This window comes from Erpetoichthys calabaricus, chromosome 14, assembly GCF_900747795.2.
Source record: "Erpetoichthys calabaricus chromosome 14, fErpCal1.3, whole genome shotgun sequence".
In the NCBI taxonomy this organism is placed as follows: Eukaryota; Metazoa; Chordata; class Cladistia; order Polypteriformes; family Polypteridae; genus Erpetoichthys; species Erpetoichthys calabaricus.
In genome coordinates this window covers 98,959,088-98,984,846 of record NC_041407.2, presented here as the reverse complement: position 1 = coordinate 98,984,846, position 25,759 = coordinate 98,959,088, and the positions used below count along the sequence as shown (strand labels likewise).

General features: G+C 41.8%; 1 protein-coding gene across 3 annotated transcripts; it reads right to left on the bottom strand.

Annotated features, from left to right (window-relative positions):
• Nucleotides 1-127: 127 nt before the first annotated feature.
• LOC114665439 (male-specific lethal 1 homolog) lies at nucleotides 128-12,934 on the bottom strand. 3 transcript variants are annotated; one of them, XR_007933437.1, is made up of 10 exons: nucleotides 12,613-12,934; nucleotides 7,037-7,844; nucleotides 5,612-5,835; nucleotides 5,113-5,477; nucleotides 4,926-4,984; nucleotides 4,765-4,832; nucleotides 3,580-3,704; nucleotides 2,862-2,934; nucleotides 2,006-2,651; nucleotides 128-1,875 (listed from the first exon to the last, which is right to left on the bottom strand). XR_007933437.1 is itself a non-coding variant. In XM_028820009.2 (10 exons), exons 2-10 carry the CDS (start codon nucleotides 7,736-7,738, stop codon nucleotides 2,561-2,563), a joined length of 1,617 nt encoding a protein of 538 aa, XP_028675842.1. In that variant the 5' UTR covers nucleotides 7,739-7,844; nucleotides 12,613-12,934; the 3' UTR covers nucleotides 128-2,560. The 3 variants fall into 3 exon arrangements, 2 of the variants coding, with proteins under 2 accessions (XP_028675842.1, XP_028675840.1); XM_028820009.2 differs by having other exon boundaries at nucleotides 128-2,651; nucleotides 5,113-5,224; nucleotides 5,315-5,477; XM_028820007.2 differs by having other exon boundaries at nucleotides 128-2,651.
• Between the last annotated feature and the right edge of the window lie 12,825 nt (nucleotides 12,935-25,759).

The window sequence follows — 25,759 nt, the reverse complement described above, 5'->3', positions numbered from 1 at the left end:
GAAAGCACAAGGTTACATGACCAACCCATATAGCACTCTTAAACACACTGCAGGCAAAAGTGCAGCTTTAAACAACCATGCAGGAAAATTTGCAGCCGTTATTTTTATTACAAAAAAAAAAATCTGCTTATTCCACACCCAGACCTTGTTTTTTAATAATACTAACACTCAAACAAATAGAACTTTTTTTTTTTTTTGTTTTGCCCAAGTCCCACTTTGCTTATATACAGCATGTCCGAACGTTATTTACAGAAGTGGTTACATGTCTTCCATTCATTTTTGTTGCCCAAGAATGCTACAAAGATGAATTCAATTCAAAACCCAAGTACACACAATTAGGAAAGAATGTTTTAAAATTCACCAAAAAGAAAAAAACAAAACAAAACAAAAACAAAGAAGCCATAAATCAGAACCTCTTATAAACAGAGAATTATGAGACTGCAGCTGGGGAAGACAAACTAGGGTACATTGAACACATGTGCACAGAAAGCAGTATGTCAAACAACTGTATTTAAGATTTCAAACTTTTTGCCTTTTTTTTTTTTTTTAAACCGGCAGCAACATATAAAGAGACCACCATTCCTGGATTTTCTTTTTTTTCTCGTTTAAATCAAGCCCTGGGATTCCTATTTATTTTAATTAGTATATATGTAAAATTAAGTTCTGCCATAAGCAAACTTTTTTTTTTTTTTTTTTTTAAATTACTTACCTCTATGTAGAGCACACAGTACACCCGCCCAACACTGTAGAACGCAGTTCCTTTTTTTGAGATGGTGGTGGGGAGGAGTAGATGTTTAAAGTGTGTGTGATGTGAACACAATGCTGCCTCGGTCAGATCAAGTACTAGAACTGCAAACCCTATCTTCTGTGCATTTGTGAAAAACAGTTAATTTACTACTTTTAATACTGAGCAGCCAAAACAATGGGTGAATGCATCATGCAGCATAGTACACTTCCATGCTAAGGTCCACTGGCGATTAAAAACAGGTGCAAAATAAAAGTTGACACATCTTTGCTCAAACCCATAACAGGTCATGCCAGAATGTATAGACTTGTTTCTTGATTTGCATGGGCATCTTGTATCAGCTAAGCTTGGTAGTTCTCACATCCAGTGAATATGAGTGATGTTGAAAAGTAGACCAAGAAATGAAACCATTACAGTACAAGGAAAAAAAAAGTGATGAATTCTTCAGGAATTTCCACAATCTTTAAAGCATTGTTACAGGCAATAAATTACTGTGCAAACCTCAGGGCCAGTCACTTACACAGAAGTGCTTACTGCATACAGCCGTAAAAACGCACCAAATTAACATTATTTAAAATCAGAAGAAACATGTAAATAGGTGATAAAACTGGTCAATGGAAAGCATTTACCTTTACATAAAAACATTGGATAAAAGCTTTCTGGTTCTTCATTTTGCATTCCCATATGTGTGTCTTATTTTACAAGGTGGTAAAAGCAGCTCAGTCATCACTAGTAGGAGGTAAACAGAATAAAGTCTGAACAGTTAGCACTCTCACTCTCTCACACTGGCAGTGTGACTCCCATTTCAGAGCAATCCTGCTTCCCCTCACCACCTCTAAAGTAAACATCGCTCCCTCATATCTCAAAACTATCAAACTAGCCTTTCGTAAACAGAAACAAAAAGGCCAATCTTAACAGCAGCCACAGAAAGCTATAAAATTTGGGTGGCTGGGGAGACCAACACGCACTAAACCCCAACATAAGAGGAAAGAATTTCAAGCCTTATTTCCTGTATATGTAATTTTCCTTACACTTTCTCCAATTTCTTTAACTCTCCTTTTCTCTTGAACAGTGGGGGAAGAATATTTTTTTGCTCCAACATACCAGTGGAGGAAAGACAGGGTATGGTCCTGGTCAAATGCAGACTTCTCAACTAAACCTAGGCAGACACAGAAACCACCTCTGTTCAGATGTTAAATGGTGGAATGTTGACCTCTGCTGTTAAATGGCTGAAGCAATGATGCATTTCTATCAGTTTACATTTGAAAATGAATCCTAATGTTCCTGCACTGCCACCATATCACTGCCATCTCAAAAACTTTTTAGACAGTTGAAACTGACATTAAAAATATTAAAGATTCTCTCTCTCTCTCTCCAAACAGACCAAACCCTGGTCATCTCTACATTTAAAAAGAGATATTAGGTCACCAAAAAGCACTACTTCAACTTTAACATTGATAATTACTCATCTTAAGCTTCTGGTTTCCAACCCCCATTTCACTGCATAATGCAAAACTCAAAAAACACACTAATACCTGAATGACCTCCTACAGAGGGTGATATGAAGACAGGAAAATACAAAGAGATACACTTTTTCCTCCATGTCTGGACACATCTTATGGGTGGGTAGAATTAAAGTTAATGCATAAGAGAACATTCTTTTAAATACTGCAGTCATTCCAACACAGATCAAGTTCTTTATCATTAAAATTTCTCTTAAATGTTTTCTGAAAGGGAGAAAGTGTATTTTTCTTCCGCCTTCCTGGTGTGTACAAACTCAACAGCATGAGTTTGGGTGGCCCAGAGAAAAAGTGACTATTTCCGACAGGTCCGATGCGGCGTTTGCTTCTTCTGCATTTCAATTCTGCATCGACTTCTTTCATCCAGCCAAGGAAGCTCAAAATTTCTGATATACGAGAAAAGAAAACATTAAGTAACAGACACAGAAAATTAATAAGCTGCAACATGGTCAGGACTGGACAGGAATTGTTAACATGCAGAATGCTCAGACAAGACTCTGTTACAACGTTTTATACAATTAGGTTAAATATCCCAAGAGCCCCCCAATCCGGCTCTTGAGTTGAAAATAGTCAGGGCTAGTGAAAGGTTAACTTACTGCTGAGCAAGTTTTGGCAGTGGGCGACCAAATGCTACAACTGGCAGGAATGGAGTGATCATGAGACTCTCCACTGAAGGAAAAGGAGAACAAAAAGATAAATAAAACAATAGCATATAAAACCACACATATTGTACCAATTTATAATAAGCAGACAAGACCAAGTTAATTGTTGTATCAGTTATGTTATTGTTGGACTTGAGTAGTATGCTGATGTAATGTTTTGCTATTCAAAAATAAAATAATCTAAAAACATACATAAAGTAGACAAGACAAATGGTCTAAGCCACCAGACATCGTAGCACTAAAATTTAACACATCAGAAAATGCAAAAAGAACGCAATAGGCCTAACAAAGTACAATATTATAAACTTTTTTTTTCCTATTTTAAACCTGAACAGTACATTCTAACATTCTACTAATCAAACCAACATTAACATACAGATAACAACCAATTACTTTGAAATAAATAAGACACAAAATAATTTTTTTTTTAAAAAAGGCAAAATGAGCTTAAACCAACTTCTATACCGTGTTTAAAATAAATATTATAAAGGTGAAATAAAAGTGAAAAAAAAAAAACAAACAATGACATTCCAACAAACAGCAGAATTGTGCATATTTACAATAACTGAACTTAATATTTAAACTTAACAATATTTAAGCAAACTGGTTCCTATGTTTACATTGATTAAAAAATATATACACATTTTCTTACCATCATCTGCATCTGGGTAGAAGGATGACAACCCAGGTTCAGACTCCTGAATGCCTTTCTTTTTGTACATACGCTGTTGGAGCCGCTGGAACATTCTCTGCTCTCTAATCCTCTGGATATCCCACCTAAAATAACAGATCATTTAAACTTCACCAATTATAGTACCAAGGTTGTCCATAAAAAGGAAACATACATCTATATGACAGTTTGAGAATGTTCTGAATGGTCACTAAAAACACTATCTAAATACTCGGCAGAAAAAACAAAAGTACATGATAAAGTTTTATGATACAGAGAGGGAAATGTTATGATTAAAACCTGCAGGTAAGAAACATTTTACATTCACCCTTTAAATAACAACTTGTGTCAAATCAGAGTTTAGAAAATGTTCCTGACCGAAAATCTTCAATTAGCTTCACACTTACCAAAATTCATTGTATCCAATAACGAATGTTCAAAATGTTAGTTTATGAGATATTAAGGCTTTAAAAACAGGCTGTGGCTTTATTTATTTATAAAATATACATTAATAAATATAGTTTGGTTCTAGGTACTGACTATTTTGTCCATTTATTATTAAAACAAGCTCTTTCTATACAAGCCTATACTGGCACCTGGATGTGACTTTAATGCTGGGCCCAGAATTACATGGCGGCAATTTATAATTGTCAACTATCTTAAAACACAGGTCTCTGAAAGAAGTGGGAGGAAAGCTGGAGCACCTGAAGAAGAAAATCCACACAGATATGGGGAGAAACACTGAATTGCCAACAGAGTTTAACTCAGGAAGCTCTATGCACAGGGTAGAAGCACAAATCCACTGTGTCAGTGCCTAACGCATATACATTACAGTTGTAAATAAAAACTAGAAAAATGCACCCTGGATAATGGTGCCTGTTTAGTTAAACATTGGGATTAAAAACAAAATTATTAATACACGTTTTCACATTAGTGTGTATAGATATATTGTACACATGATGAATGTGCCCAACAATCTGAAGCTCAAACAAAACTATACTCAAGCTAAGATTCGGATAAAAATACTGTAGCTACGGATACACATTGTAGGGATTGGAACGCAAACCATTAAAAGGTGGCAGTGGTAGAAGCTGCAGTAGCCACAGTGCCAGTGTTAAAAAATACACGTATTTCAGTTTTTTTTTGGGCTTTAAATGAAATACGCACCTTTTTCTCCTCTTCTCATCTAGCTCCAGTTTGGCATGTCGCTTCAAGAACACACCATCATCCAAGTTCTTTAGAAAAAAAGATATTATTAAAATAATATAGCCATGCAAGTATGTTCCTCAGAATCAGACGCTGTTATTACAAACAGCAGTGTCACTGACCTCTACAACATCGGTGGCTTCTTCCAGAGGTTCCATAAAATGTTCTCTCCATGATGGAACTTAGAGGAAAAACGGGGAAAAAGAAAAACAAATCATACAATCAAACAATAATCGGCTATTTCCATCACAGGGATTTGAATACAGTTTCCTGGAGGTTTGAGGCAGCGGTTTCTGAAATCATACTTACTAGCCACGGTCTCCTCTTTCTTGGGAGAAGTCTCACGCAGTGGAAACGGAGGAGGCTGGTGCCAGCGGCAGAGGTACATCTCTTTGGTGGACATGTATGGCAGGTCCTCCATCTCAAAAGAAGATGACAAAGGTTCTGCCTTAGGCTGGAGGCTTAAAAAAAATCCCTTGCTTGGAGAACTGTCTCCCTGCAAGTCACCCACTTTTTCTATGGCTTCCTTGCTGCGAAGTTCCCGTTGGGTAAGCGAATGACCAGCTTCCATATCATTGTTGTTGAGAGTGAGTTTGGGTGTCTTTCGCCGTGCTTTTGAGAATTCTCCCGACAATTTTTTCATTGGTGTCTTGGGGCTCCAAAATGAGAATTTTCTGTAATAACATAGATAACTATAACAGGCACTTAAACACACTTTTATTCATATTTGCCATTTTACATTACAGTCAAACAGTAATTAGGAACTTACAAAGATAAATGAAGGCTTTACCAACCAGCCTCCTCATACCTTTTGTGACCCTTTTCTACACGCGAAAAATGCAAGGCTCTCAGAGAGTCAAGTGGACGACAGTCGGCCTCCTCATCGGCAATATCCTCCCTCTCACTGTTCTCTGGTTCGGGCAATGCTTCATGCTCTTCACACTCTGCGAGGATGTTCTTCTGCTTCTCTTTTGACGTGTCCTTTTTGACCAGCTGCACTCGCCGCTCCATGCGTTCAATCCGCGCCAGGAGCTAATAAATTAAGACAATGCGATTTATAAAATTTCACCTGAAAAACAGTAACTCATGAAAGTTCACAAATACACCCGTGCTGATGCTCTAATCATCATACAAAAAGACTTACAATGTGAACTGCATGCATTAAATGTGAGTTTTAAAATTGCAATTTTCAAGCACTTTTTTTAAAGTTGGCTGTATTAACAAACATACTGGGAAATGTGGTGTTAAAGTTCTATGTGTCTCCCATAATCCGCTTTCCAAAGGAAGCATCCAGATGGGTCATTGCTTCAATTACTAGTATATGTAACCTCAAAGGAAGAACTCTGTTAGACATTAGGAAAAAGTGAAGTGTGAAAATTGTGTACTAAAAAGCCTAAGCATAAATGTGAACAACACAGCAATCAGACAAACTGAAAACACCAATTAGCTTCACATAAAAATATACAATTTTCAATATCACGACTTTTGAAAGCCTACACTGAACTTAAAACATTTAAAAACTAAAAATATATTCTATTAAGTGTTTTAGTAAAAGTCAAGTCCAGAGACAGACATACCAGTGAATGCTTATTAATTTTAAAGTGCACAAGTATCTTGAAGGCAAAGGATACAAGGAACTCAGGGTTGACACTTACGTAGATTGTGTCAAGTCTGTAAAAATAAAGTGCACAGAAATGGAGGACTAATAAAAAAAAACAAAAAACTTTAAAATTGAACATTTCCAAAACTAGTGTTTAAAACAATTTGTAAATTAAAAAAAAAAACTTACAAAATTTAACATTTAAATGAAACGCCCAATACATATTTACACCGAACAAAGTGAAAATAAAAGTCATTAAATTTTCCCAAAAATATGGTGATATTTTACACACACATGTGGAACTTGAGATTAAAGATGCATGCAATGGGAGTGTGGCTGCTTCATCAAGGGTATGGCAAACTCTAAAGGAGTAAAGGGAAAAAAAAATATATAAAAATGAGAAAGAGAGGGGAAAAGGCTGAACTGAAAACCCTAATAGAAAATTAACAAAACTGCTACACCTTACCCAGAAAAATAAAAGTTACACCAAAGCAAAATGAAGTTTTAATTATTCTGCTCCATATAAAACTTCAATGTATGTGCAGTCAAATTTCCCTGTTTCAATGTACTCAGAATGCTGACTTTATACAGTTATAGGGTATACTTCCAACCTTAAGTGAAGGTTTTTCGTACCGTTTCTTTTTCGTTTTTTAATTCTTCAATCTCTTTGTCTTTTGCCTGCAGCTGTTGCTGCTGTTGCTCAATCAAATCCAGTTGCAGAAGCAAGATCTGTCTTAGGCAATTTGCTTGTGTAGGGCTGTGGCTGGTGTTTTTCTTCAAATTCTGCCACTTCCCTTCCAAGTTCACCTCCAAAGCAACAACGCTAAGGGGTCCCCCAACTGCACCTGCATTTCTGTCTGTGCTCTCAGAGGCCAGCTCCCGAGTGTTCCGATTAGTGTTCACCGGAGATGCAGTCTTGCTCATGCTATCAGTCTGCCCGGACATAAATAAGGGCTTGTTTTTAATAAGGTTGCTATCAGTCCCTACTGGCTTACTTGGAGCAGTGAGGGCCTCTAAACTCATCCAGTTCTCTTCCTGTCCCAGACAGGCACCCTGTGTTTTGTTCTGACCAGCAGGCCCTGGTGTGCGAGCACCCTTGCTGACGGCATGATGAATATGGAGGTTCTCTTTCAGTTTTCGGTTCTTGTTGTTGATATTAATCAGTACGGTGGGCAAATGATTTCCGTCGTGAACCTCTGCCCGTCCGAGGTCAGGTCCCTTGCTGTGGGTGCCTGAAGCGGAACTTTGAGACTTTTCCAGATCCACCTTTTCAGGAGTCAAATCTCTCTCCAGCTTTAGGGTTGCTGGTTTGAAAACAGTTGACCGCATATTCATGGTTCAAACAAATTGAAATAAAAGCGAAAACCCCTGCCACATCAGATGAACAGACTGTCAGGGGTTATGGCCTTGTCCTCACAAGATGACAGATTGTTTGGATAGCCTAGAAAAGAAGTAGGTGAGGGGGAAAAAAACAAAATCAGTTTCAATAATGACTTACATTGTTTCCTAAAATAAATAACATTGTATGTGTACTTTTTGCCAATTACAATTCAAACTGTTAAAATAACTAAAATGAAAAGTATTAACTTGGAACTCTAAAGACAACAGGAAAACCAGAACATTGCCAAACCTGACAAAGCCACTTGACAGTCACGGTGGCACAATGGAGACAAATATGAACCTTGCATAGGGTGCCAGGTCATTGCAGGGCCACTCCATGAACACTCAGCTCAGTTTGGAATTGCAAATTAAATTGAAAAGCACATCTTTGTATCTGGAGAAAATTCACACAGGCATTGGAATAACAAGCAAATGCCACACAGAGAGTGACTAGGGGAGACACTGACGCAGTGAGGCAGCAAGAAATACACTGCAATTTAATTCCAATGGCATTTAAAAAAAATAAAATCCTTTCATGAATAATTAGTAATACCAATAATAATAAACATATATTCCAATATTTTCAACAGAGTGTAACTGCAGACTGCAGTCAGTACCTAGGAGTTCAGTCACGTAACACCCCCAACATCATGAGGCGCCCTCAATTTAACTCACAAAACGCCCACTGCATTACACTATAGTGAAGATTAGGGCTCCATCACACTGTGGTTACAATTAGGGCTGTCTGACTCAAAGGGCGTATCATGGCCGACGTTGTGGGCACTATCTGACCTATGTCGTAAGTGTTGCAGGCTGCAATTGCCCCATCTTAATATTTTGTTCAAAAATTGTCATTTACATTTTACTCTTCCAATACACCTGGTTTCTTCATATTCATATTAAGGCCCTAGGAAAAAAACAATAGTTTAACAATTAAACTGAATCTTTAGAATAAAATACAAGACATTATAAAACTGACACAAACAACAGAGAAATAAAGGCAAGCTTTCAGGACAGTGGAAATGCTGTGCTCGCCAACTGCTAACTTGCTCCTCTAAAACAGCAAGTTCTGTCAACTAAGTACACAACAGGACCATTTGTGCACCATGGCACACGTTTGCACTGCCCTCACTTAAGACAGTCAAGTTAAAAAGGTAAGTACACTTCATGAAATTGTTTTTTATTTATTGGCACAACAGATAACAGTACCTTTAGGGAAAGATGATATAACAAACAGGCTACATTTACATTTTGTAGTCTATTGTATTGTATTGTCTGTTCAATGCTTGCATGGACTGGGTGTTGGGCAAGACTGTGGGGTCTAGCAGCTGAGGGGCATCTGTTGGTCAAGAGAGATTCACTGATCTTGACTTTGCTGATGATGATGGAGACCGAGTAAGGGGTCCGAGGGTCCTGATAAAAACCAACCATCCAGGCCTTTAATGACCTCTTGGGCATGGCCATCAGCAGTGTGTCTGTCTGCGGAGAGAGTGTTGACCTTGTTGAAAGGTTTACTTACCTCGGCAGTGACATTCAAGTCCCTGGTGTCTCTTCCTATGAAGTCAGTATACGGATTGGGGGAGCGGGGGGTTAAGAGGTCGCTGGAAAAGGGTGTGTGGCGTTCCTATATCTATACAAAAGGACGAAGCTCCAAGTCTTTCGAGTCCCGATGCTTCCTGTCTTGCTATATGGTAACCGGAGAGAAAAGACTGAACTGCTTTGGAGAATTCTTGAGTCCCGCTGGTTTGACTTTGTGTTGCTCACAGAGTCAGAATGAGGTACATTACCTACATTGTGTGGGAGCATGAGTTACGACACTAGGGTGATGTGGTGCGATTCCCCCCGAGGGTGATCCGGTTCATTGTTGAGGACCCAAGTGGCTGGACCAGGCCAAGGGGACGCCACATAACACCCAGCTGCAGCAGATAGAGGGTCATTTCCAGAGGGTGGGACTGGGCTGCGTGTCTGCCTGGGGGGTTGCCAACCAGGATCCTGAGCTGTTTCATTGTTTGGTGGGTGCAGCAACATGCTTTACCAATGCATGCTCCCCAAACTAACCTGACCTGTATAATTTTAAAAAACAATAATGCAAATGGAAAAGTACATGCACATTTCTCACTACCTCAAATTAGAATCAGGTGTAAATGATCACAATCAGACAAGGTTCTCTCTAATAACATTCTGTCTTATTTAAACCTTAAACATTTAGTTTGATTTGCTCTTTGTTGTTGAAGTGCAGGTAGCTCTTGCCACTGTCAGTGTCAAAGTGCATAAGTCTACCATTAGAAAAAGGCTGCAGAACTTAGATTGACATTGGAGGTGTGTCAAGAAGAAACAGAACATCAGGGCAAGACTTAAGTTTGCCCATGAACACCTTGGCAAAGACAAGGGCTACTGGAACAATGTGCTATGGCCAGACAATGCAAAGGCAAGAGTTACATAGACACAGTACCAGAAGACACACCCAGGAAAAACCAAAGATAGCATTTGACCAGAAGAACCTAATACCTGTAAAGTATGGTGGTGGAAATGTTCTGGTTTGGGCTGCTTTACTGCATCAAGGCCTGGAAAACTCGCCTTCACACAGTCAACTTGCACAGAAAATTAAAGATACCGGCCATCTTAACAATGGCCTCTTCTCTGTGTTGCAGTTAGAAACACCACCACTGTCTGAAGACCAGTTCAGAGAGACTGAGGAGGTGCTTTTTCTCACAGTCCATCTGCATCCTAAATAAGGACAGTGACTACCACTGTATGAAGTCATCAAGAAAACCCAGGAAGAAGTGGTGGGGGAAAAAAAAAAAAAAAGAAATGAAGGATTCTGGAAAGGCAAAGCCAAAACCCAGATTTGTATAACCTGGTGATGCGGGTTGGTTGAAAATCTTTGAAATGGATTGTGCACTAAAGACACCCCCTCAAGTATTGCACCGCTGAAAGAAGTCTGCATGGAGGAGTGGGAGTGGGAAAAAATTTCTGCCAGTCGATGCCAGAGTGTGCTATACAATTATAAGAAACGCCCACTTTAGGGGGCAATACCAGTTATTACTGCTAAGGGGGTACTTACTTTTCCATAGATGTAAATAGCCTAGCTGTTCATTTTTCATTGAATGCTGCAAAATCAATTTGTCTACCCCACCCCCATTACATCACCTTTACTTACAGATACCGATTAAATGATGATCCAATTTTAAATGTCCACAATGTTAAAAAAGAGAAAACATTTCACGGGGAGGGTGTTCTTAGTTTTTCACAAGAGTATACGAGATCAGCTTAGAGTGGTCTCCCAACCTGCATGTCCCTGGTATGGTGACGGAAAGCCAAGGATACTCACTCACCCAGACATTAGGCGATTATGCATACTCCACAAACACAGCCCACTGCCCAATACGTTTGGTGTCCAGTGCTTAAAAACCGTAGAACTTTTAAAAATTATTTGTAACTGATATTTTGAAAGTTTAAGTAACAATTTATAAGCGTAAACCTGTGATCATTTGCTCGTCTCTCTGGTAAAAACTAACTGATGTTATACAAATATCTGGAAGGCGAGACCTTAAAGGAAATAAAAAACAGTTGTATACCAACGGTAATAAAACGTTTAAATACGCCAAATTAAACTCCCTTTATGTTGCTATTCTACAATTCTGTTTATCTGTATATAAATATATTATTAAATTTGTGTTTACTACATGCCTCGTATGTGGCAATGTATTCTCGTTGCTCACTGAATCAAAGCAAATGTCCACTTGTGGCCAATAAAAGTAAACACACCGGAGGTCTAAAGAAAACCCAATATGAAGTGCCTGTCCGCAACCGTCCGATCTTTAATTGACAAACATCTTTTCGGTGGAAATACAGGCAGAACAGACGTGAAACATACAGGAGATTTTCACAATTCCGTTTGTATTAAATGATGATCTCACATGGATTTGTTTAAGAACAAGCTGCAAGTATCGAAATCAAAGCTGATTAGTGCAGGCGATCGATGGGAACAACGCAACATCTAACGGACTTTTCATTCTTACAAAAAGTCGACTTTATACACCTATCGACTGCACTGTTAATTGACTTTTGAAAAAAATATTCGTTGACTTTATTATCGATCTGTATGGAACATCCTTAACACGACCCTAAGATAAATAAAATTCAGCACCCAGAGAGACAAAGCATAAAGGATCAATGAGGCGCTCAACGACCGGTCGTTCTCTATTTCTTGCAGCGCTGTCTGTACGACACTGATAGTGAACCCCCAAGAAACAAGGATACGTATAGGAAGGGGCCGGGGAAGACCAATTACAAAGGAAGGGAGGGGGTAGATTATAATAAATAAATAAAAGGCAATACGACAGAAATATAAAGAGCAGGCACAAGCGAAATAAAAACAACTTTAACATCTGCACAGACTAAGCTCCCAGCGCCCCCTCTGCCTATTGACGGGACAGCTTACTAAGCTCACTCTATATGTAATTTTTTGATTACACAGTCTCGTTTAAAACCCAGCACACGAATCAGCGCCGATCCTCCATTTTAGAAAACCTCATGCAAATGGTAGATCTAACCAATAATCCCCTGTACAAACAATGCAAAAGAGCGGCGCTAAATACCCTACGATCTCTGGCAAAGCCACTGGAAAGGTGGAGGGGTGCGCCGAAAAAAATTACAAAAACAAACTCCTTACTACCCACCTCCTCGTGCAGCTGAGGACTGCATTCTGAGACCCCCGTTTACTCTCTCTTTTCTGTTAATGTTCATAAAATATTGCAAGTGTTGAAAAGTAAAGCCCCTTTGCCATTCCAACTGCCACCAAGACGCTCGCTCGATCGCAAACTCACTTGTTTCCTTCGTGCTCCTCCATTTTAGATATACAGCAAAGAACAAGAGCGAGCCAGCACGTCGTTTTGATGCCTGCTGGCGTCTTGACCATCCTCCCCCCTTCCCGTGTTGTGCGGGGGGTGCACGAGTGCCCCGCTGACTAAGTCAGGACGATGCGTGCTACTGCTGCTGCTTTTGTTGTTGTTTGCTGCTCGCTTTCTTTTCAGTTCCCGTCGTTCAGGTTTGCTGGTGCCATTCGCTTTGCTCTCCCCTCCCCCGCCATGTCTCTGGCTCTCACCTCCAGCAGCCGCCACTGCCGCGCGCCACTTGCGCAATGCGCCTGCGCAACTCTCCTAAAGGTCACGCCTTCTTCCCCTCCCCCCTCGGAGAGACTCGGCCGAAAGAAACTTGCATTACGTCATTCATTAGCGAAAAGGCGTACTGTATAAAGCTCATTAGCCTGACCGGCTGCTCCCGGTGGCCTATTGGCGACATCGCTCATTGGATGACTGATTATGGGTGTGAGCATGAGCAGGCCGTATGACTGTGTCTCTTGAGTGGACTGACCCTCCGACCAGAGTTGGGTCCTGCCTTGTGGTCGCTGATATCAGGATTGATTTAGGCAATGCGCAATTCTTAAAAAAAAAGACCGAAAAATGCAAAAATAAATGTAATCCTGTGTAGTCGATTTTATTTCAGGATATACAAAGCAGAAAATAAAAAAAAAACGTGTAGGCATGTTATTATTGCATTATTATATTATTGCATGTTCAATTTTTATATTAGATTAATAGTCAACCATTATTTAGAAGTGCTGGAGCATACAGCACACCTGTGGTGGTTGCAACTAAACCAAAATGTTGAAATTTCATATAGCAGACTAAGCATCATATGTTTCATACTAAACATCACTGGAGCACATACAGCTGGGCTGATTGCTCAGGGTCACACGGTCTTGTTGAGCTACTAATATCCTGCTCCTCAGTTCCACCAAGACCTTCTTTCTGTCTTGCTGAGCTGCCAATATGCTGGTCCTCAAAATGGTAATCGACTTTCACAAGTGGCAGTTACAACCAGGGGTGGATCTACCCTGAAAGCTTAAGTTTCAGGACCCCTAATCTCAGAGGGGCCCCAGAAGTGACTTTAGTCCATATTACTCTAAAATGTTATGTATGAGATGGGGTTTTTCAAAAGTAATAATATTAATAGTATAATGTAATTCAATACAAAATGATAGTTAAAATAAAATTTAAAAGGTTACCTCAGTATCATTTAGGTGTAAACAAAAAAATACATCATTCCAATTAAGAATGTTTCATTTTAAATATATCTCTCTATTATGCAAAAAAATACTTTGACACGACAAGACTTTTTGGAAGAGAGATTTTTTCAAGTCATACCCTCCTCAAACATTTTCAAACAAGACCTCAGCTCTCATTCATGTGACTGCTTTTGTCAGACACACTTACTGCGCTCTCAGCGCTTATACATTTTAACGTTTTCTTCACTTTAAGATTCCAATTAAAGAAGATGTATTATGTCCAAATCATATCGAAGAATTTCACCACGAAGGCTAATCAACATAAAAAATGAGTACACGGGCAATCCTAGCACTGGGAAACAAGGACGTCAAACGAATTGACACCAAAAATGTTGATCGGTTTACACTGCAAATTGGTTAAATGCGTCCAAAAATGTCGAACGGTTACACAGCAAATTGGTGAAATGTGAATCAATAGCTGAAACAGTTGGTGGTGATCGTGCAGAAGATGAAAACATCAACTTACTATATCACGAAGAATATCTACAACCGTCAACACCGTCCAGTCTTCCAACGCACGAATTACTGTAGAAAGAAGGATGTATCCAAGAAAGGTAATGTAGTACATCTTGTGCAGATAACATTAGACAACAAAGGAGATCTTGATATGCCATTTGTATTAAAACGTTAACAGTTTCCTGTTAGAATAGCTTTTGAAAAGACAACAAATCACAGGGACAAACATTTGAAAAAGTCATTTTATTTAATAGAGAGAAAGAATTCAATCACAGGCAGGTATACGTTGCGTTGATGCATATGTAACAATTCCCATGAAAATAAAAATCTGTTTAAATTGTACATCCTTATCCCCATAGACAAGCGGCAGAACCACAAAGTGGCTAGCGCGTAGTGCAGGCCAGTGGGGTTGGTGAACGAAGAGTGCAGGAGGCAAAGCCCCTTAGTTTAATATAAAATAGTTATAAATACTTTAAAACACCAGTAACATTTATGACAGAAATCACAATTTTTATGAACATTATTTGTCTTACTCTAGCTGAAATAAAAAAAATGAAAGCATATTTTGTTGCTTGTGGTCACTGTAAAAGACATTTCAGTAACTATACAAAGAATCTTATATTAAACATAAATATTATTACAAAAATAATAACAATTTTACCTATGTACAATTAAAATACAGTAAAAATTAAAAGGTACTTAAAATATCTTCTTTGGTAGATGCAAACAGTAGATGATGTGTCATAACAAAAAGGGTAGCCTTCACAATGCTAATGTGAATGACTTGTAATGGCGATCCAGAAAAGAATTTCCAATAAAGTGTTCATAAGAATACAATATTTTAATTACCCCTACTCAAAAAGAAAGCCATATTTAGAAAAGTAAGCTACGTAATAAAGGTGATATAGTGTTAGATTAGTTTTTATGTTACCCAGGCCTTGTTGCTGGATGTGAAGGACCCCCCCCCCCAGGCCCCCGTAACAGTTCAATGCAGGTCCACCATTGGTTACAACCTCTCCCACTAGAAATGAATGGTGTGAGTGTGTATTGAGTGCACATGTACAGTATGTGTGTGTGTGACTAAACGCTCACAGGCCTTCACTAGCATATCATGTGCACGTCTCCTTTATAACTGCACTATTCTGCAACTGTTTGTAATGTATGTTGTTTACCTTATATCATTTATGTTATTTGTGTGTGATGTTGTGTTATGTAAGAATCAAATCACATTTATTTATAAAGCACATTTAAAAGAGCAAGCAGCTGCACCAAAGTGCACACTCCACAAATACAGTACTAACACAGTCCAATATGTTTGGTATCCAGGACTTATTACCCACAGAATTTAAAAAAAATATTTTTAACTGATAGTTTGGAAGGTTAAGTAACAATTTATTAACATACACATATCATCCCTTGCCATCTCTCTGGTGAAAATTGATGTTGCACAAATGCCTGGGAGGCGATACTTACCTACAAAATACCTTAAAACATATAGAAACAGAAGTAGAAAACATAAAACCTGAGAAAAAAGACATATCTTTAAATGAGACTGAAATGTCAGGACCATGGAAGCAATTCTGCCAAATAAAGGTCAGCCATTCCAGAGTTTTGGTAGCAGCCACTGAAAAAGCTCAGTCTCCTTTCTTTATGAGGGAAGAATATGGCACCAATGACAGAAATTGGGGGGATGATCTCAATACCCTGGAGGCAGAATATTGGATGAGGAGATCTGAAATATAGTAGATAGATAGATAGATAGATAGATAGATAGATAGATAGATAGATAGATAGATAGATAGATAGATAGATGAAAGGCACTATATAATAGATAGATAGATAGATAGATAGATAGATAGATAGATAGATAGATAGATAGATAGATGAAAGGCACTATATAATAGATAGATAGATAGATAGATAGATAGATAGATAGATAGATAGATAGATAGATAGATAGATAGATAGATAGATAGGGAAGGCACTATATAATAGATAGATACTGTAGATCTGAAAGGCACTATATGACAGATGGATAGATAGACAGATAGATAGGATAGGCACTATTTGATAGATAGATAGCGAATGAGAAAAACGAAGGGTATACAGTAATGACCAGCTAGTGAGAGATCAGATATACAGTATGTAGTGCTAGCTAATACATCTAGTATAGCTTATGAGCAGAGAAGAGGTATCCGATTCAGGGCTCAAACCCCTCACCACCCCTGTTGTAAAGAGTTGAAGAGTCTAATGGTTTTGGGGACAAAAGATCTGATGCAATTGTCCGTATTGCAGTTCTGTGATAGCAGCCTGCAACTAAACAAACTCCTCTGTTTAATTATGGTGGTGTATAGTGGCTGAAGTTCGTTGTTCATAATAGATAGCAGCTTGCATTGTGTCCTCCTCTCTGCCACTGTCACCAGACAGTCCATTTCCATTCCAGCCACAGATCCTGCTCACCTGATCAGCTTGTCAATACAATCAGCTACACTAACCCCTCCCACCCAGCACACTATAGCATGGAAGAGAGTTCTGGCAGCCACCGCCTGATAGAACCTCATCAGGAGCTTCCTACATATCTTAAAGGAGCCCAACCTCCTCAGAAAATACAGTCGGCTTTGCCCCTTCTTGTACAGAGCATTTGTTGTTCTCTGACCAGTCCAGCCTGTCATTCAACTGCACTCCACGTATCTATAGATCTTGACCCTCTCCACATCAGCCCCTTCAATGGAGACAGGTCTCAGTGGTGGTCTACGGACCTGTGTCCTTGGTTTTGGAAATGTTCAACAGCAGTTGGTTTGACTGACACCATTCCACAAAGTCATTCACCAGACCCCTGTACTCCTCCTCCTCCTGTCCACCCCTGACACACCGCACAATGGCAGTGTCGTCTGAGAACTTCCACATGTGGCTTGTCCCTGAGTCGTCACTAAAGTCCAATGTGTACAGGGTGAAGAGAAAAGGAGAAAGAACAGTCCCCTGTGGTGCTCCTGGGCTACTGATTACAGTCTGTGAGATGCAATTCCCCAGTCTGACAAACTGAGGTCTACCAGTGAGGTCATCTGTAATCCAGTTCACCAGTTGTGTCCCATCCTGGACAGCTTATTCCTCAGTTGAAGGGGCTGTATGGTGTTGAAGATGCTGGAAAGGTCAAAGAACACCATCCTCACAGCACTACATCCTTTGTCCAGAAGGGAGTGGGTTCTGGTGGAGAAGGGAGAGAATGGCATCATCCATTCATCCGTTTTAAAAACATAAAGAAGCACTTTTAAATATTATCCTGAACGTCACGGGCAGACAATGAAGAGAGGCCAAGATAGGAGTAACGTGTTTCCTCTTGCGGGTACCTGTTAAGAACCAGCTGAAGAAGATGAGATAGGGAAACTTGACTGACTCCAAGCTATAGAGAATGGCAATAATCCGACCTCTGGGGTGACAAAGCCATGGATAACAGTCTTTGGCTGATAAGGAGGGCTTGATTTTGGCTTTATTTCTGAGAGAATGGAAACTACCCTTGGCCACAGCATTTGCATGGGCCATTTAGCCATTTATAAAACAGCCCCAAATTCCTGTACACTTAGTACTGGCAAATGAAACGTAATTCTGATTCTGAATTGTTGGGACTGAACAGACAAGCGTTTTGAGTTTATAGCCCCTTTTCTAAACAGCATTGGAGTGCTGGCAGGGGGCATGACAAAGAGAGTCATCAGTGGCAGCCTTGTGATTTGTACAGTGCCTTTCAAAGTGAACCCTCACCCTGACTCATTGTGATTTCATACTTCTGTAATAAGGGTGTTGGCAGGTGACATAACGCACCAGGGGGGTCACAGACTGGGTGAACAACATTCCAGGTATAGTACGGTTTCTTAATTCTGTAAAATGGGCACTTGCAAGTGATATGAATCCCCCAGGGTTCACAAAGAGAGACAAAACAGACAACTTTGGGATTTATATGCCAACTTTCAATATTGAATGCAGTCAGCTCACAGACACGTCAGGTCAGGTCAGATTGGATGGCATGTACTGGTATAGCATGTTGCCGCACCCACCACACAACGAAACAGCCCAGGATCCCGGTTGGCAAGCACCCAGGCAGACTCATAGTCCAGTCCCACCCTCTTGGAAATGACCCTCTATCTGCCACAGCCAGCTGTTTGTTATGTGGGTGTCCCCTTAGTCTGGTCCAGCCACTTGGATTCTCAACAATGAGCCAGATCACCCTCGGGTAATCGCACCACATGGCTATAGTGCCGTAACTGACACTCCCTCAAAATGCAGGTCATGTGCCTCATTTGGGACTCCGTGAGCAAACCAGCGGTACTCAAGGACTCTCCGAAGAGACACCAAAGGAGTCCAGTCTTCCAGGTCAGGTCACTGGATAGTGTCCATGTCTCACAACCACATAGCAAGACAGTAAGCACCAGGACTTAGAAGACTTAGACCTTCGTCCTTTAACAGAGATATCAGGAGCGTCATACACCCCTTTCCAGTGACCTCATGACCCCTATGCTCTCTCAATCCGTCCACTGACTTTATAGGAAGAGTCACCAGAGACATGAATGTCACTGCCAAGGCAAGTAAACCTCTCGAGGAGGTCGACTCTCTGCTGATGGCTGTGCCCAAGAGGTCACTAAAGGCCTGGATCTTGTTTTTTATCAGGACAATCAGACTGCTCGCTCATTCCCTGATCAGAGCCTCCATTGACTCTGCGCACATCTCAGCATCATCAGTGAAAGTCAAGATCAGTGAATCTTTCTTCACCACCAGATTCCCCACAGCCGCTGGACCCCACGAGTCTGACCATCACCCAGTCCATGCAAGCATTGGTCAGGGTAGGAGCAAAAACACACACAGGTGAATAGTATAGACGTGATTCACGCAGGGCTACGATGAGCCTTTTGGCAGGCAGCTGTGTATGGGGGTCTTTGCTACAAGGCCAGATTAAGACCCCCACGAGCTCCACGGTGTCGACGATCAACATTTGACCTCTCCTCACTGCTCTCACCAGACACACATATAGTCAGATTCTGTGAACATCACATATATCAGCCAGTCAGTCACTTTCTAGCCTGCTTAGTCCTGAACAGGGTCATGGGGGTCTGCAGGAGCCTATCCCACCTACAAACCCTGGGCAGGGTAATAAATAAGTAATTATAGTAATAGATATAATAAATCAGGCACAGGGACTAAAAAAGAAAAAAAAATCCCAATCATTGTAGGACCTGTGAGGGCAAACACATTGGCATTATGTGGGCAGCCAACAATGGCTTAATGGGGATTTTCCCGCTGGGGCAACTTTGGCTCCTAACCAATGGCTCCGTGTCGGCAGAGAACCCAAATTTGGTCATGAACCTGAAAAATGTCCAAACCTTACTAGTCCATCCATCTGTTTTCTAAACCCACTTATCCAGGGTAGCCCATCCCAGCAAGCAATGGGTGCAGGCAGTGACAACCTCTGGACAGGGCGTCATGCCCATCTCAGGGTGAACACACTGACACATACAGCATAGGGCCAACTGAACACCACCAGTCCATCTAACCTGCGTGAGTTTGGACTGTAGGAGGAAACCATCATGGACACCAAGAAAAAGAGGCAAACTCCACACAGGGAGGACCCGGCATGTGAGCCCCGGTCTCCTTAGTGTGAGGCAGCAGCGCTACCACTGCACCACCTCTTACTGGCCCTTTCCTTGTTTAGTTGCTTTTTTATCAATTAAATTATGTGCAATTCTGAAGATTTACAATTTATTAATTAACTAGTTGTCCCCAGCAGCTTCGCCCCTGTAGCAGTGAAACAGGACAAACTTTAAAAATCAATAAACAAACAGGTATCGCTAGCTAAGCGGAGGCACGGTGCGCTCCAACACGTGGCAACAGGCAGACCGACTCGAACTGAGGCAGGCACATGGGGCGGGTGGGGGGGCTCCCCACTCCTGACGTTATGCTTCCCTTTCCTCTCGGCCTGCAGACTCTGTCTGGGATTAGCGCAAATAAATCGTTCCTGCAAGAGAACTATGATACTTAGCGGGATGAGAGAAGTCGTAAAATCAACAGGAATGTTCAAGCAAATTACAGAAAAAAACCCGACCTAAATCCGTTAAGTAGTTCCCTCGTGAAAAGCAGACAGACAGACAGATGTTGGATTTTATATATACAGAAATAAGAAAATGAATAAGAAAGTACAATACTAATGTGGCTTTAAACTGTTTATTTTAACAAAACACAAAGTGCCTTTGCATTTATTGGCACTAGACTGGCTTTTTTTTTTTTGGCAGTGTCACTATCCTAAACGCAGAAACATTACCAATAATATATACTGCTCAAAAACATTAAAGGACCACTTTTTAATCTGAGTATAGCATCAAGTCAATGAAACTTGTGGGCTAGTGATATGCTCAGTTGAGTAGCAGAGGGGCTTGTTAATCAGTTTCAGCTGCTTTGGTGCACTAGAGGGGCAACACTGAGACGACCCCCAAAACAGGAATGAATGGTTTAACAGGTGGAGGCCACTGACATTTTTCCCTCCTCATCTGTTTTGTCGCTTGTTTTGCATTTGGCTACGGTCAGTGTCACTAATGGTAGCATGAGGTGATACCTGGACCCTCCAGAGCTGGCACAGGTAGTCCAACTTCTCCACCAATACCATGTGTCATTTCCAGAAGGTTTGCTGTGTCTCCTAGCACAGTCTCAAGGGCATGGAAGAGATTCCAGGAGACAGGCAGTTACTCTGGGAGAGCTGGACAGGGCCCCTCGTAGAAGGTCCTTAACCCATCAGCAGGACCCAGAGGTATCTGCTTCTTTGGGCAAAGAGGAACAGGATGAGCACTGGCAAAGCCTACAAAATGACCTCCAGCAGGCAGGCCACTGGTGTGAATGTCTCTGACCAAACTATCAGAAACAGACTTCATATCCATGGAGGGACGCACAGACCTCTACAGGCTAGACAATGGCACCTTGACTGCCATTAGGTATTGGGATGAAATCCTTGGACCCCATTGTCAGACCCTATGCTGGTGCGGTGGGTCCTGGGTTCCTCCTGGTGCACGACAATGCCCGGCCTCATGTGGCGAGAGTATGAAGGCAGTTCCTGGAGGATGAAGGACTTGATACCATTGACTGGCCCCCATGCTCACTCGCCGGACCTCAATCCAATAGAACACCTCTGGAGTGGGACATTATGTTTTGGTCCATCTGACGCCGCCAGGTTGCACCTCAGACTGTCCAGGAGCTCAGTGATGCCCTGGTCCAGATCTGGGAGCAGATCCCTCAGGACAACATCTGTCATCTCAGTAGGATGTTGTCATACATATAAGCACGCGGGGGCCATACAAACTACTGAGTATGATTTGGAATTGCTGCAATGTAATTTATAAAAAGTTATGAATTTTAGGCAATATAAAAACAAATTGTTATTATACTCTAAAACCCACTACAAATATAAATTCACTGTGTTACTGTGTAAAGGGGGAAACTATGGGGCAGTGATGATATTGGCCAATGGGGGAGTTACTGAACTTGGACTGCCAGCCATTAACCCATTTTTGGGCCTGTAGGAGAACTTTGTTAAGGGGCCCCTTGTAGCAGCCCCCCACATTGGGCCAGTGTGGTATTTATTTGAGTTTTCCCACAGGAGGCCACTGTCTGCATGTTTGGGACACACACACACACATTGGGGTCCAATTTGGCATCGCCAATCCACCTAAACCTGCATGTCTTTGGACCCCGAGGAAACCCATGCAGACACAGGGAGAACATGTAAACTCCATGCAGGGAGGTCCTGGGACACAAACCCCTGTCTCCTTGTTGCAAGACAGCAGTGCTCCACTGCATCACCTTGCCACTCCATACTTATAAGAGAAAAATCCCAGAAAAAGCGATTGCAATATAATAATATATGATAGGATAGAAAAATATAGACTTTATTTTCGATTCCGATTTTTTTCGATCAAATATCCGTATGATACATCCAAAAGTGTTTAGGAAGAAAAAATCTCCGTTGTCCTGTCAGTGTCAAATATGTGACTGTGAAATCTTGCAGTAACGTATTGTAGCCACAAGGTGGCAGAAAAAAAAAACAAGCTAGAAAGTGTTCACCGTGTCTTCAGCCTTGCAGGTCTGCGAAGCGCGGAGGTTCTTGCAGGTTTCGGCACTTACTGTCATTTGTTTTACGACATAGCGTTGCGGAGAAGATCCTCCTGCAATGGTGTCAGCGAAATAAGAGAGCCCTGCTCAGGGAGATGTTTTCTGTTTATTTAATTGCTTCTGGGCACATACTATACAAGCAGCCATACTTTCTGCGCTTCGACAAGGTCATCCACCTGACGCTAAGCATGTTCAGTAGTGGCCGGTACTTGGATGGGAGACCATCTAGGAAAGCTTGGGGTGTTGCGGAGGCCAGTGGAGAGCACTTACCCTGCGGTCTGTGCGAGGACCCCAATGCAATGATGGCGACACTGTACTATGAAAATGGCGCTGTCCCTCGGATAAGAAGTAAAACTGAGGTCCTCACTCTCTGTGGTCATTAAAGTTCCTGGGCATCTTGGGTGTATCCTAATGGCCTGGCTTTCATGGCTTCGTCCATTCTGGCCCCCTGATCATCCCCTGTCTTTAATTGGCTGTCACTTCTTCACCACCTAATAGCTAATGTGTGGTAAGCTTACTGGCACAAAATGGCTGCCGTCGCATCATCCAGGTGGCGCTATATAAATGTCATTAATTATGATTACTTGTACATTCGCATTTTGTTGGACTGGATGTCACACCATCACAGGGTGAACTCTCACCCAGCAGGGCTAATCGCCAGCCCACCTGAAGCTAAGCATATTTAGACTCAGCCAGTACATGGATAGCAGATCATTTTGGAAAAGTCTGTACTTCTACTGGAAGAGGTGTTGGAGAGGCCAGCAGTGGGCGCTTACCCTGTGGTCTGTGTGTGGATCCCAATGCCGTAGTGCTGTGACGGGGACAGTGAGCTGTAAAAATTGGTACTGTCCTTTGAATGAGATGTAGAACCGAGGTCCTGACTCTCTGTGGTTATACTGTAAGAGATCCCTGGGGGTCTTTCGAAAAGAGCAGGATGTGCCCCAATGTCTGGACTAACTCAGCCACCACAGCCTTGTCCATTCTAGTGCCCTAATCAGCCCCTGTCTAAGTCTTTGTCCCCCTCACCACCTAATAAATAATGTGCGGTGAGCAGACTGGCACAAGAATGGCTGCCATCTATTCATCCAGGAGGATGCTGCACATTGGTGGTGGTGAAAGTTGCTCCTCTCTGTCTATGTAAAGCACTTTGAGTATCTTAGGAAAGCACAATACGAGTGTAATTCATTATTTTTATTATTAAATAGGTAGGGTTATGATGGCTCCCTGTTTTGTGGCAGACTGGCATCCTGCTCACATTTGATTCCTGCCTTGTGCCTACCAGTATCCTTTGACACTGAAATGGAATTAAACAGATTCATGAAATAAATGGGAGAAGGGAAATTTTGTCGGTTTTAGTGAAACAATTTTCTTTTTCCAAATTTTGTATTCGACTATCCATTTGTCTTCAGCAGGTTTGCAGCGGCTTTGTCTGTCGTCTGTTTAAACAAACCTGCGTCTTTATGTGCACTCATTATGTTGTAGCGGGGGGCGAAATGAGGGTAGAGGACAAAGCTGAATGCTTGGGGTGCCAACCAAGCTAAACCCGGTTTAGTTCGAGCAAAAAACCATAAAATTAAATGGAAATTATGTGCCATCTTTATTGCTAAGATAGTCCTCTCTCTCTCTCAGGAACGTCACACGACACGCACAGAAGCAGGGTCAACACACAAATGAGTCGTCACCTTCCGGGAGTTCTTCTTTTATAGGGTGCAGACCGGAAAGGGCGGGGCTTCCTTCGCTTCAGTGCCCTTAAGGGGCGGTGTCTCGAGGCTGTGAGGGAAGATTGAGACAGGACTGTTATTGACAGCACCCCCCTCTGGTCCGAGGGTGGAACTATTTACTTTAGGGGAACCTGGAAGGTGAACCTCTGGTGTGCAATGCATGACAACGTAATTAGTAATTCAGAAAGTTTGTGTTTGTACCCGCCCTATGCCTGCTCTCAGGAAGGGGCGCTGTACAAAACTAAGCTGTATTGAAGTGAAAACTTCCTGTTTTATCTTCCCACAGTCCGGCAACATGCTGCTCCCATGATCTATGACTCGACTTTGGCCAGACGTGAGTGTGTGTGCTTTTATTATGGTAGGTACTGATTTCGATTTTTGATTTTTAATACAGTAAATTTGTAAACCTTTCTAAAAACATGTCTACAATTGATCATTATGGGCTATTGAATGTAGAGCGATGGGCAAAAAGGAGTAGATTTGTTCAGTCAGTCAGTCATTGTCCAACAGCTATATCCTAACACAGGGTCATGGGGGTCTGCTAGAGCCAATCCCAGCCAGCACAGGGTGCAAGGCAGGAACAAATCCCCGGGCAGGGCGCCAGCCCACCACAGGGCACACACACACACCAACACACCAAGCACACACACTAGGGACAATTTAGGATTTCCAATGCACCTAACTTGCATGTCTTTGGACTGTGGGAGGAAACCGGAGCACCCGGAGGAAACCCACGCAGACACGGGGAGAACCTGGGAGTAGATTTGTTCATGTAAAATTAAATTTACAACTGTAACAAAGGCGCTATATAGGCGCCCGACCCGACACAGATAGACACAGAGGCACGTACCAAATACAACCAGACTTTATTATTTTCTTCACCCGTGGGCGCACGTCTTCCCCGTGACCCACAGGCAATACACAGTCCACAAACACAACACAATTCTCTCTCCTTTACCACCATTCCTCCTCAGGCTTAGTCCCCCTCCTCCTCCCGACTCTGGCTCTCCGAGTGGTGGTGGCTGGCCCTTTTCATAGTCCACCCAGAAGCATTCCAGGTGCTTGACCACCTGGTCCTAATTGCACTTCCGGGTGGGGCTGAAGATTCGTCCACCCAGGCTGCTGACTCCATGCAGCTCCCCCTAGTGGCCATCCGAGCCCTCAACCAGGCTGTGGAGGACTCCATCTCCCATGGAGCCATGCGACAGGTTGGGGGATCACCATCCGCCAGGGAGGCTGCCACCAAGCGTCCTGGGGGAGGTATTGAGCTGCCCATGGTTGCTCCCCTGGAACAGATGCGGGCATGGGACCTGGCTGTCCGCCACACAACACAGCAAAGTGTGCAGAAAGTGAAGGGGTCTGAAGACTTTCTGAATCCACTGATGATCCGGTGACTCACAGTTCTGACTTTGTGTATCTCCTGGTCTTTTTCAGACAAAAAAAAAATATCCTGTCCGTCTTTGAGGCATTAAAGCTTCATCGACACTGCTGCTAGAAATGGCTACAGCTGCCCGCCCTTCTTGTGTT